General features: G+C 41.1%; 1 protein-coding gene across 2 annotated transcripts; it reads left to right on the top strand.

Moving 5' to 3' along the window:
* Nucleotides 1-2319: 2319 nt before the first annotated feature.
* On the top strand, nt 2320-6225 carry gja4 (gap junction protein alpha 4). Of its 2 annotated transcripts, none has more exons than XM_085396328.1 (2): nt 2320-2444; nt 4138-6225. In XM_085396328.1, the coding sequence occupies exon 2, from the start codon at nt 4141-4143 to the stop codon at nt 5266-5268; it is 1128 nt and encodes a 375-aa protein (XP_085252454.1). In that variant the 5' UTR covers nt 2320-2444; nt 4138-4140; the 3' UTR covers nt 5269-6225. The 2 variants fall into 2 exon arrangements, with proteins under 2 accessions (XP_085252454.1, XP_085252453.1); XM_085396327.1 differs by having other exon boundaries at nt 4132-6225.
* The last annotated feature ends 6152 nt before the right edge of the window (nt 6226-12377 follow it).

Below are 12377 nucleotides of genomic sequence, written 5' to 3'. Positions count from 1 at the left end.
AAATAGTTTTTTACCTCAGCGAACTGTGTCAGAAGGTAAAGAGCAATCGGATATGAGGTGTTGTGGCTTGTTTTACTGCAGGCAGTGTTTGCAGTTAATCATTTAGCAAAGCAAGATGAGGGTGATTTAGCACCCCGTCCTTTATTTATTAATGTTAAAGAAGAAAAGCACACAAACATAGCCATGATTTGTTTGCTGTCACTACTTTCTTTTTTTTCTAAGGAGACTGAAGCTGTCAAGTGAATGGATGAGGGCATTGTTGCTTCATTTTAACCTGCGGGAATACACCTGTCTGTATCGTTTAAGCCTTGTAGTTTTACCAGATGCAAGCCAACAAAGAGAACCTCAAAATCCTTCTCTCTCGTCCCCCACCAAAACTCATAATGGGATGTTCTTTGAATTACTTCTCCCACTCTATATTCATATCTGCATTATTGAGCTAGCCGATGCACACTCAGGACCGACTCACTCATAAAATACAATAGCGAATGATAAAATGTATCCAGCAGTGAGGAATTGATTGAAGTTGAGGCAGGCAATTAGTTTCATTGATAACTGTACCGGTAGGGAAGAACACACCGAACACAGGAAGACATAGTGCATCTCCTGAATGGAAACAGTTCTATTACTCTCTGTCAGGTGTCCTCACTTCTCTCCTCGCCATTCATCTGCAGATGTAATGACCAAAGAAGAGAGCAAGACGATGATCTGTCAGAGTGATTCACTGTCAATTTACTGGGCTTTCTATCCTGGTCCGCTTTGTGCAGCAGCCGGTGTGATGAACCCGGCCTCCTAATTCTTCTCAAAATCTACATACTGACACTTTATAATAGCACAGTGATGATTTTGAGCGGTTGAGAGGAGATGATTTTTCAGGAAAAGCTTTAATTGGCCCGAGTGTGCCATCAGACAGTTATAAGTGCACTGGTGATAAGTGGCTCAACTGGGACAGACTATGTTGTGACACGCAATCTGGTGTTGTACAGCGTTGTGACTAACAAGGCTGTTTTTTGTGTAATTGTGAGTAAAATTTTCACTTAAAAGGAATCACTATTTTAAATTCTTGGTGACTTGAGAAGGGTTTAATTCTCAGAGAAGTGGTTTAACATATTCAATTAAACATTCAGCATCTTCTTTTGCAGTCTGTATTCGTAGTCTAAAAAAAGAAAGGGTTTTTTTCTTAATTCAGTCTATGACCTCAAGGTTTTGTATTATTCCGATCTTAAATAGGGATAGAATATGTGATTTATATCATATACATTGACTATAGCCAAACATCTGCAACCAAACCTGTGCTCAACTAGCCTATTGTCTGGGCCTTGAATGAAAAAAAAGAAGTAAAAGCATACATGGTCTGACTGCAGACTTCCAAGAAGCACAACAACAAGACAAACTCTTTTGCAGCAAGAGTTTGTCCTCATGTGCTGTGCAGCAAAGCAGTACAGCAATGTGACTTATTCTAGATAAGATGGTACCTTAATAAGTCACGTGTACACACACAGCTATACACAATACAAAGTAAATTCTTTTTAAAAATTAAAATATAGAATTATGATAACAAAATACAAGCCCTTAGGGATTCAAACAAATTTAAAAAAAAAACAGGAAGTTATAAATAAAGATGGAATTCAGTCAAAAACCGATTTACGTAAGTTAAACAATATTCACATTACAGCCAATTACGGGCCTTTATTGAAGAGATTTGCTTCTTGGAAATAAGGGGACTGGCGCCATTATGTGGCATGATGTAAAATTACAGGAGTCTACTATCAACAATCACAGTAGGCGAGAATATAAGGTTCATAAGGCTGCACAGATATGGACAGATATAGATGGTTTATCCTGCACTCTTAGGAGCGAAATCAGATAAACGTCACTGGTATTTAAAATGCTTATTAATTGATGGTTATTCGTTTTTATACGCTAGAAAAACAATTATAACTCAGTCTGCCCCAATAATGTGCACAAAGTGATCGACTTACAAAATACGTTTATTTATGTTCATTTGTACTCCACAGCAACGCGTTAAAACATTTTTTGTCACTCCCTTCTCTACAAAGGCCATACTATTACTTTTTCCCCAAACTCTTGCACCTCTAACCTTTAAATTGCCGAAGGCAGGCGACATTCCCATGCAATTAATGCAAATCTGCGGTCTTTAAACAAAGCTAAGACCAGAGCGCAGTTAACCAGAACCGCTGTGAGTTCATCCATCCCATTTCCTGGACCAAGTTCCTGAGGGAGGGCCGGTTTGAGCAAGCATGGGAAAGTTCTCCCCACTTTTTCCGATTACATCGATTCTTTTTAAAGAAGGCAAAACATAACCCGACCGGAGCAGCAGTGCAGTCCACTACTGGATAGAGCGGAGGTGACATTAAAGACGCACTGTTTGCTGGGACCCGTGAGGCTGTAAGGAGACAAACCCGGCTTCTAGAGAGAGAAAGGTGAGAAGGTTTTCCGTGAAAAAAAAAAAAAAAAGGCGGGCATATACACTCTATACAGTTCTGATTAGTTGTCAGTGACCGAATTATACTCTACGTTGTTTGACATATTTTTATTTATTGGATTCCTTTTTTTGTAATTAATATTAACTTAGTAATATTTTTAAAGCGATTTACACTTGGGCTGAAACCTTAAAACCATCTTTTCAGAGATGGATGATAGGCTAGTCCTAGAATAAAATCTATTTTCAATGGAGAATTTATTCTTTTTGATGGCTTGTTAAAGTTGTTCTTGAACTTTGGTAGATCTTACAACGAGTCTGCTTCTTATTCTTTTCCTTCTGTGTTGATAAAGTCGGACAGTAATAAGCCGGGCGGCTTTAAAACTACTTTAAAAGGGAGACCTGCTTCACCTTAATTTGACTTGTTGATTATTTTTTTCTTTTGTGTTGTTGCTTTGATACTTAATATGGATGGTCTGCTTTATCAACTCAATGCTATGCTTTTCCCATCTCCTACAGTGACCTCCAACTACTCTGCTGATATTCTGTGGTATGTTTTGTAGAGATAACAGCCATCCTCGAGACAATACCCCCGAAAGAGGATCAGTCAAGTTAGCGATTTCTGTGCCTGTTCAGCTGGGGCCAGTATCCCTGACAGTTCATTGAAACTCCTCGTGCTGTCAGAAGAGTTTTTAGTTTCCCTGTCTGAGACGTTTTTCCTTCTCACGGGGGAGAAAATAACAGACAAATATTAATAGAATAAACAAATAGACAAGTGTCACAGCAGAGCCTGAACTCACTCACACAGGATGTTTATTCAGTTGTGTGTGTGCGCGCGCGCGCGCGCACGCGCGCGCTGAGTTTCCCGACAAGCCACCGACTGTGTCATTTCTCGTTAACGATTTCCACGGCTTCCATTTCCATTACTGACCACATTTTATTTTTTAAAATGAAATCAATTAAACTGTATAATTAAAGTGTGCATAAATGAACTGATTCATCCAGCCCAGAATAGAATATATTCTTTGTGCCTGCATTATGTAAACGTTGCTTCATTTGGACTTGTTCACCCCGGTTTGCTGCGAACAGACAAAGTGTACACCCCTTCCCATTCATTCTAAAAGCTAACTTTGGCAGCATATGTTTTTGTTTTAGTTCATTTTTGTGGGGGGCTCACTTTTTCACGTCTCCATGATGAGGAGTTGGGGCCCCACCTTAACAAGAGTGTGAGCTCATGGAAGAACTAATAGGGGGGCTTCAGCCAGATATACGTTCCTCAGCAAATAGAGACACCATTATGCTGAAAAGGTTGGAGAAACTTAGCTCATTTGCTGCTTATAGGTGTGATTAAATGTTTATGCTCTGGCTATGAGTTTTGAAAAGCACTAACAATTTTGTAATGGTAATAACAATGTGCCAGGTACGTGATTAAGTGTAACAATGGTTCAGCCTGTTTAGCGACTGAGCAGTCAAGAAAACGAGGCCATATGACCCATATTAAAAACTAGACCTGTAGACAAGTTTAATGGGTCCATGCTACCTGACTGAACAGCTTTCACTTGAGATTAGAGTTTGAGGTGAAAAAGGTGTAGATTGTGATAGGTTATTACTTATATATGCTACAAAATCCTACCAAAACTTATGCACCTTTTGTGGGTAACTTTAATGACCTGTTGTCTCCATGTTAGGAGCAGAGGATGTCCAGAGCTGACTGGTCCTTCCTGGAGCACCTGCTGGAGGAGGGCCAGGAGTATTCAACAGCTATTGGCCGGGTCTGGCTTACCGTACTCTTTCTGTTTCGCATGCTGGTACTGGGAACTGCTGCTGAGTCTGCCTGGGATGACGAGCAAGCAGACTTTGTTTGCAATACCATCCAGCCTGGCTGCACTGCTGTTTGCTACGATAAAGCCTTCCCTATATCCCACTTCCGCTACTTTGTCCTCCAGGTCATCTTCGTCTCCACGCCGACCATCTTTTACTTTGGATATGTGGCTATAAGGGCTGGGAAGGACAGGAGAAAAGATGATGAGAAGCAAGCTGAAGAAGGAGGTGCTGGTGGAAGAAAAAATGGGCTAGTTCACACAGAAAGAGGCAATATCACAAAAAATGAAGAGACAGAGAAAGAAAAGAGTGGCATGAAAGGCAGAAGGCTAGAGAAGTCTCCCGAGGTGCCCAAACTGAAAGGCAGGCTGCTGGGAGCATACGCATTCAGCATCTTATTGAAAGTCCTCTTAGAGGTCGGCTTTATTGTTGGGCTTTGGTTCCTTTACGATGGCTTCTTCATTGCACCAAAGTTTGAGTGTAAAAAGTACCCTTGTCCCCACACGGTGGACTGCTTTGTGTCTCGACCCACAGAAAAGACTATTTTCACCATCTATACTCAGGTGATTGCTGCCATCTCCCTGTTACTAAACCTCCTCGAGCTCCTCCATCTGCTCCAGCTTGCCATCGCCTACCGCCTGGAAAAACGCCAGCAACAGGACTACCTACCTCGGCCCGAGCAGGAACCGGTGCGACAAAAGACTCCAGAACTCCAAACGGAGGCATCACAGGCTTATAAAGCAGGGAGCCATATTGAGCTCGCCGTGCAGAGTGAGGCTCCACGCTGTCCAAACCCCTGTGAGCGCTACGGGGACATGCCCATAGAGGTGAACTGGGGAACTGGAGATGCTGGGAGCGACGCGCTTCCCAGTTATGTGAACTGTATGGGTGCTATGAGAAAGACACATTCCCCTAGAGTCCATTATAAGAAACATGCACACCACACGGGAAAAACTACTAAGGGTGCTCATAAGGGACACTCAAAACAAAAGCATTATGTATGATGTAGTCAGTCAGACTGATGTTTCTATGGGAGTGTTTTTTGGGCTTCAGATTTTTTTTTATAAATATTTTCCTGCACACTTGACTATCAGGAGTGCACAGTAAGATACAGAAGAACAGCTACTGTACTGTGAACGTAATGCCTCAGAGGCTGACAGACACTCAAACAGAGATTTATCAGATAAATGGACCTATTCAAAATGAAAAATTTAAAGAGCACTCCCCAAGGCAAAGAAAATGAGACTCCACAGTGAGAGAAGATTAAAGTCATAAGATGCCTTAACGTTACATTCAGGTTTTTAGTGCTGAATGTGAAAGTGGGCTTTGGATAGGGTGTTGTGTGAGAGTTTACTGGAGAGTTAAATTTAAATATACTCCCTGGAGATTTGCACTGTAACTTCTTTTTGAAGCCAGTTCTCTCCCAAAGGCTCTGTCCACCCTGTGGAATGTACTGGTCTCTGGATCACGCTCAGGTCCCGGGAGGATAATGACTGCGTGGATGCAGGCACGCACGCATGCATGCACACACACAATATAATTTTGCCGCTCAAGTTGAGGATGCGGGCTTGGAGAGCAGGAGCAGAGGGAAAGGGGAAACCAAACTATGGGACTTATTATCGCCAATAACCGCAGCATAATATCTACAAAGAAAACAGAGAGAAGGAAAGCACAACACACAGACAGGCATCCATTTGAATGAATGAAAACTAAACCTTTAGTCGGTTAGAGGTTGATCTTGCGCCGCGACCGGGGCTGAAAGCGGTACAGAAATGTACAAATTCAAAGAAAGGAAACGAGTTGTTCTGTGAAAACTGTATTTAATGTTTATTTTTGAGATATTGCAAAGTGATAATATTTATTATTTTTTTGAAGAAATAAAGTTTAAAGTATAATGAACATATGAAAAAAAATCAATAACTGCATCACAGATATACTTTCAGAACCTTTCAGCCTGCTTTGTGTTCATCATGGTTTTATTCCCTTTCTTTCCCAAACACAGGGATGAGATTTCTACGGGGGAAAATCTCTCTTAAGCGACTGCTCACTTGCTGCTATCCAAATACTGTCTCCGCTACAGGAAATTAATCATTCAAGAGGAAGATAATAGAATAAATAATAGAAAGAGAGAGGTGTGGAGGACAGGATGGGTTTTACACGCTATTATGAGCACAACCAACTGAGGGGAGAAAACGGGGGGAAAATGGAGGGAAAACACTTTTGACTTAATGGCTGTTTTCAAATATGTAACTGTGGCTGCACAGGCAACAAGGCCATCACTCAAAATGCCAGTAAAAGTTCATACGAGGAAGAATCGCACTTTATTCAGGCTCTATTTAATTTCCCCTGGAGTGCACTGCACTGATGGCCAACGCTGTTTTTTTTTCTTTTTCTTTTTGATGAAAGCAATTGATAAAATACAGAACTCAGCACCTTCGACAAAAGGTGCTCGCCCAGCCTCTGAAAGAATGTACTCATACGTCTTTTTTAGATTTGTAGCTCTGCAGCAATACAGCATTCATTTCCAGCAATTTACTGGACTGTCGATATGATGATAAGCAGTTATCTATGGCAGGAAAGGTGGTCGGTGGGAAATTCAAGTGAGGTGCGTGTGTGCGTGTGTGTGTTTGAGAGGTCAAATCTGCAACAAGCAGCTGAAGAATCTGACATTTACTTTCAGTTTACAGCAGTTTGTCAAAAAAAAAAGAAATGTTATAGTGTGTAATAATAATAATAGGAAGCCTGTTTCTGTGTGCTTAAAGTGGAATGTGTTTTTATTGCAGGAGCATGTCAAGGATATATTGGCAGATACTGTTGAGAAAACAATCCAAACAGCCTGCTGAAGCTGCCCACTTTAAAGCCTGCTCACGAGAACTTGGCTAGCATCTGGCATTCCCGTGAAGCCCTTTTTTATTCTGTTTCTTTTTAAATCTCAGTCTGCATTCGCGTGTATGTGTCCGTGTAATTGTTTGTGTCTGTGTTTCCACAAAAAAGCCAAAAGGCCAAGGAACAGATTGCGCAGGGCGACCCGTATCAGCCCTCGCTCGCCTGCTGGAGCCAGACACCGAATAGCTGAAGTAGCTTTTGCGTCCGTCTTCCTCAATAGCCCATCAAGGTGCAGAGACTCGACGTCCTGCTCTACTCTATCTGCAGACTCAACTCTCACCTCCTGTTCAGCGAGGCAAATGTAAACCTAGGAGGATGAAAACAACAGACAGTGTAGGTTATTTTGCTTTAGCCATTTTTTTTTTCAGAGAAATTCAGTTCCCTAGACGACAATGAAAGTGATCCGAGCGCATGTTTCTCTAATGGGGCAATTGAACATTTATAAAACACTCTCACATTTATTATTAGTCTGATTACAGATTATTCATGTCTAGATTATTTCCAATGATCTAAGGAACCAGTCACTTTCCAGATAATCTGATAGAATTTGCATTTGTTTAAATATACTTGCTCTCTGAAACTAACATGAAGGGAAGTCCATAAGATGGGAAGAGCTGTATTAGTGAGAGAGGCTTATACTTGTAGTTAGAAAGGCAGCTCCTGGGATCAGATGCCATTCTTACTGTGTTTCCTGACATTGTTGAATTCTCTGCTGATGCGTTTCCTCAGTCTGCTGGTGAAGCCACACACAGTGCTGGTGCTAATCACACAAAGAAAGACAGTCTTTTAGTTTGGTGAATGAGCATACAGTACGTGGATACTCGTGGCCAAAGAGCTATGCTGAAGCATTTGGAGTATAAAGGAGTTTGAAGGGTCTTTAAATATCCGCCGAGCTCTAGCAGGTATTATAAAAGGTCAGCCGTTGTGCCGCCCACCTCTCATGCCCAGCACCAACCTTTGGAAGGACTTTAAAGGATTCACCTGCAATGAGTGCCAGGCTAGACAAAAACAGCCTGATCCAGTGTCATACTTCCTGCCAGCTGTACTGCTGAAAGCCCTGCATGTTTATAAGGAAAGGACCCCGAACAAGGCAAACAAGGCACTCAGATGCACAAACACGCTCTTAAGAAGGCCAGCATTACCTCACTTCACAAAACGCTTTCAGACAGCAGGCCTTAAAACAGCAGCTACAGGCTAGGTGAGGTCACCAAAACTGTGCAATGTTTCTTTAACTGGATGTGTTTAGAAATAATGTTTCCTGCAGTATTTTAGTAGCAATACTGGGGTTCATCTAAATGTGGAAAAGGCAAAGCTTACATGTGCCAACCCCCTTTGTTTCTCTTGAAATCTATGCAAACAATACCGACACACGAATCGCTCAGCATCCATAACAATGCACACGGTTCATGCACCACGTCTTTAATTTGGGCATTTGTGCTACTCAACAATATGCAACAGAAACACTTTGAGCAGTTCCTAAATTTAAACTGTCGACAGGAAGTGGTCCTGTATCTGTTTCCCGTTCCAGTGTTGTTTCTCCCCGGGGACTTGTTGCTGAAGATTGTTCACCCTGACAATGGAGTCGCTGTGGGCATTGTTACATTGTTTTAAATGGACTCCCCTGTGTTTGCTGACCTTATGCCACTGCTGCCCCATAAAAGGGTGATGAGGAAAGTGGGCAAAGCGCCTGCTGTGTGTGTGGCTGGAGTCAATTAAGAGAGCCAATACCTCACAAACATCTTACAGAGAGCTGTGTATATGTGTACGCCGTGCTGTGCTACACATCAGTGTTTAAATCTGCACTGATCAATGTTTCATTTTCTTTAAAAGACCAAGTGAACTTATGTGACATGGGTTGTTTGTAGTGATGAACATATATATATATATATATGTATATATATATATATATATATATATATATATATATATATATATATATATATATATATATATATATATATATATATATATATTGTTAAAACAATCTCCTTAGTATCAATCAAACCTGGGGCTATGTTTGTGGGTAGATGGCGGGTGTACAGTGTGGTGAACACCAAAACAGACAAGGGGCTGTCAAATAGTCATATTGATTAGTAACACTCCGGATGCTTCCTTTATTACCACTTTAAGCATACATACTTCCTTTATGAAAGGAAAGGGGGAAACTCCACCACATGATTTAGAGCGGTGCACCATCCATGATTAACCCTGAATCCATGATTTGATTGCTTTCATGAAAAGAATCAAAAAACCTGACAAAGTGACTCCGATGGTGTAAATGTTAATTATAAGTGTGTTTTCCATTCCCATTTCAATAATCAACAACGGTTTGTTTTGAAATTTACAACAGCATTACTTCTTATGAGCTATATTAACCGGTGTTAATGAGTTTAAAGTTCACTTGAATTAAGTTTGCTTTAGTAATGTCCATTACTGAATAACCAACCTTTAAGATCATTTTGAATTAATTTTGTGAATTAATTTTTACCTGGCGCCAGTCTCAGATAAGTGATGGATGCAGGGAATTTTCCTTTGAATATAAAAATATGAGTCACCTCCTCAACCCGGGGAGCTACACTGCCCTCAGCTGCAACATTATTAAGGAGTTTAGTGTAAGTGCGCTTGCTGTGTATCACGCTTCTCTTTCCTTAAACATTCTCCTTCACACTTTTCCTTGACCTCACGTTTTCCACTGAGGTTTTGTTTTCGTTTTTCTTTACCATACCCACAGTTTTAAAAAGTGAGCAGTTACTTATTTTCATTATTCTGAATGCAAACATTCAAAATGTGATTATCATGTCTGGGACAATAAACACTACTGATCATGACAGAAAAACTCCTTCTCTAATTGTGTCATATTAAAATCTGCACATTGTTCTGTTTAGCAAAGACATTTCGCTCGCTGGGGGCAGAGCCTCCTTTAGGTTTGACAGCATTTCTAGTAGTTAATGGAAGAGAAACAGAAGGTAGTGCATGAAGTGTGGTTCTGCTCCTGAAATTCAGATAAATAATCTCCAATGCAAATACATACAAGGTGGACACTGCGCAGCAAAAGCCTTGGCACTGACTACTGTCTGTCAGATGCGTGAGCAAAAATAATTGGAGCACATTAATGTTTGTTTGTGTTCCCTAATGTGATTTTCATAACAGGTTTTTAAGGTGATAATAAATCAGTGTAATAAGTTTGTCCTGCTGTGCTCAAAATGTCAAAAAAAATACCATGAAGGGAAATGCGATTAATTTCCCTGAACACATTGCACTAAAATGAAAGCAGTGTGTTTAGGGGAGCCAAGATGCTCCACTGATTTCACAAATACGAGACCCTTGGTATGTTTGTGGTCAGCCTTTTGCGAGTGTATACACTGCATTAGGTACACAGCTACCTGTGCTGCTGGATTTGTATTCTCTGCACAAATGTGTGTGTGTGTCTAGGTGGTGGTTGTTTAATAGGGGGATGCAGTGCCCTTCCAGCAGACAGACAGCTCTATTGTTCCTGCAGCAGAGGGAGCATGTCTCCAGCCTGTCCACTCAGGATGTTGGTTTGGACCTCCTTAAAAAAAAATAAAAGCCCAGCCAGCATCACCCACACCCATTATCCCCATCTTCCAGCAAGAACAATGGAACACCTCCCCACAACCTCCTCCTTTCCCAGGAGCCTCAAGCACTTGGTTCCCACAGTACTATCGAGTTCTGAGGAGCCGGGCCATTGTTAGCAGGCCGACCTGTCCTCTGATTGTTCCCATGAGGATACACACACACACAATTCTCTGTTAACTCTGGTGCATTTAGTTGCAAGCCTCACCTCCACCTCTCTATCTTCATTAGCTTCAAATGGAAACTTCCACCAGCTTGAAGTAATTGCGACTCTAAACACGCACAACCGGTGTCACTGGAGTGGAGCGGGTCATTCCACTGATGGCAAACTTAAGAGGGGAGTACAGGGCTCAAAGATGGCTGCTGATACAGCAGTATTTACCACTCTGGTGCCAATGTAAATCTGGACTCCATAATCTTTCCCATTTAACTAGCTGGCAGGGCAACATAGCGGAACTTATCTTGGCGCACTGAAAAGGTTATCGTCCATTAGGAAAGCTCCTCTGTTTCATGGCTGAGGGACCCGAGTAAACAAGTCAACAAAGGGGAGGTCAAGCCCCTGGTCACATGTTTACAGTCATAATACATGTGAAATAAAAATGCTCTTTAAAGGCCATTTTTGCCTTATGTTTTTTTAGTGATGCATATCTCATGAGGAGTGTTTACACATAAATATCAGTAGCCATTACACAGATACATGTCAGAGATAACAGCATGCCACTAACCTGCCATCATGATCTAAACCCGCAAGTAAAACCTATGTGTACACCTCCTCAGTTACTGCTGCATTATCAGCTGGCACACTATTAATGGCAGCTTTATCACAGACGACTGTTATAAGGCTTTAAGGACCCTATTAATCCCATCTGGTGGAGCACAAATATAGGTCCGGCTGTTTATGTGGTTTTTGAAAAATGATGTGCTCTTATTTTGAAATAAAGAGCTTGACTGGAGTGAAACAATGATTAGCTCACATAGGACTGGCTGAAAACATTTAAATGAGCTGGGTGTGTTGGGTAGCATCTCAACAGGGAACCAGGGAACAATTTGCGGGTTCTTTTGGATTATTGTGATTTTTGGTGTGCTGCACACAAATTTCACACTTAGAGAAAATAAAAAGACTCAAAAATAAACATTTGTGAGCAAAAAGAAAAATTAAGCTAGAAAATACATAAAACTTCAGATGGCAAAGAAAATACTGGCGTTCAATTAAATGTGACAAAGTGGTGATTTTTCCAGGGTGTACCCAACCTCTCGGCGTGTGACAGTCAGGATAGGCTCCATGTCCTTCACAACCTTTATTCAGGTAAGTGGAAGAAAATTGATGAATGGGAAGTTGACATTTTTACATGCAATTATCTCTAGAAATTTGCTAAAAGCTGTTTATATATTTACAGTATTAGAAACATTATACTTGTTAAAGTTTACGTTTTTAAACCAGAGAATAAGAAGTCTTGTTTCAAGTGGATCGCTCTTTCCTTTAATCGATTTAAGATGGCCAAATAGCACAAGGGCTAAATTCCAAAGGTGAATCAGTTAATGGTTTCCCAGCATAATAATTTCCCCCTTGAAGCTGAACGAGTGGAGTCATTACTTCCTTCCTTTGACTTTTAAGTTACTTTCCGCCACTGGC

This window comes from Rhamphochromis longiceps, linkage group LG22 (genome assembly GCF_057381845.1).
Source record: "Rhamphochromis longiceps isolate RC_006_pf linkage group LG22, R_longiceps_female_GT1.1, whole genome shotgun sequence".
Lineage (NCBI taxonomy): Eukaryota > Metazoa > Chordata > Actinopteri > Cichliformes > Cichlidae > Rhamphochromis > Rhamphochromis longiceps.
Note: the sequence above shows the minus strand (reverse complement) of the source record. Positions and strands in the feature narration are given on the sequence as shown.

What these genes read in the sequence shown, in the direction of transcription:
- gja4 (XM_085396328.1), top strand. Translation starts at nt 4,141, where the DNA reads ATGTCCAGAGCTGACTGGTCCTTCCTGGAGCACCTGCTGGAGGAGGGC.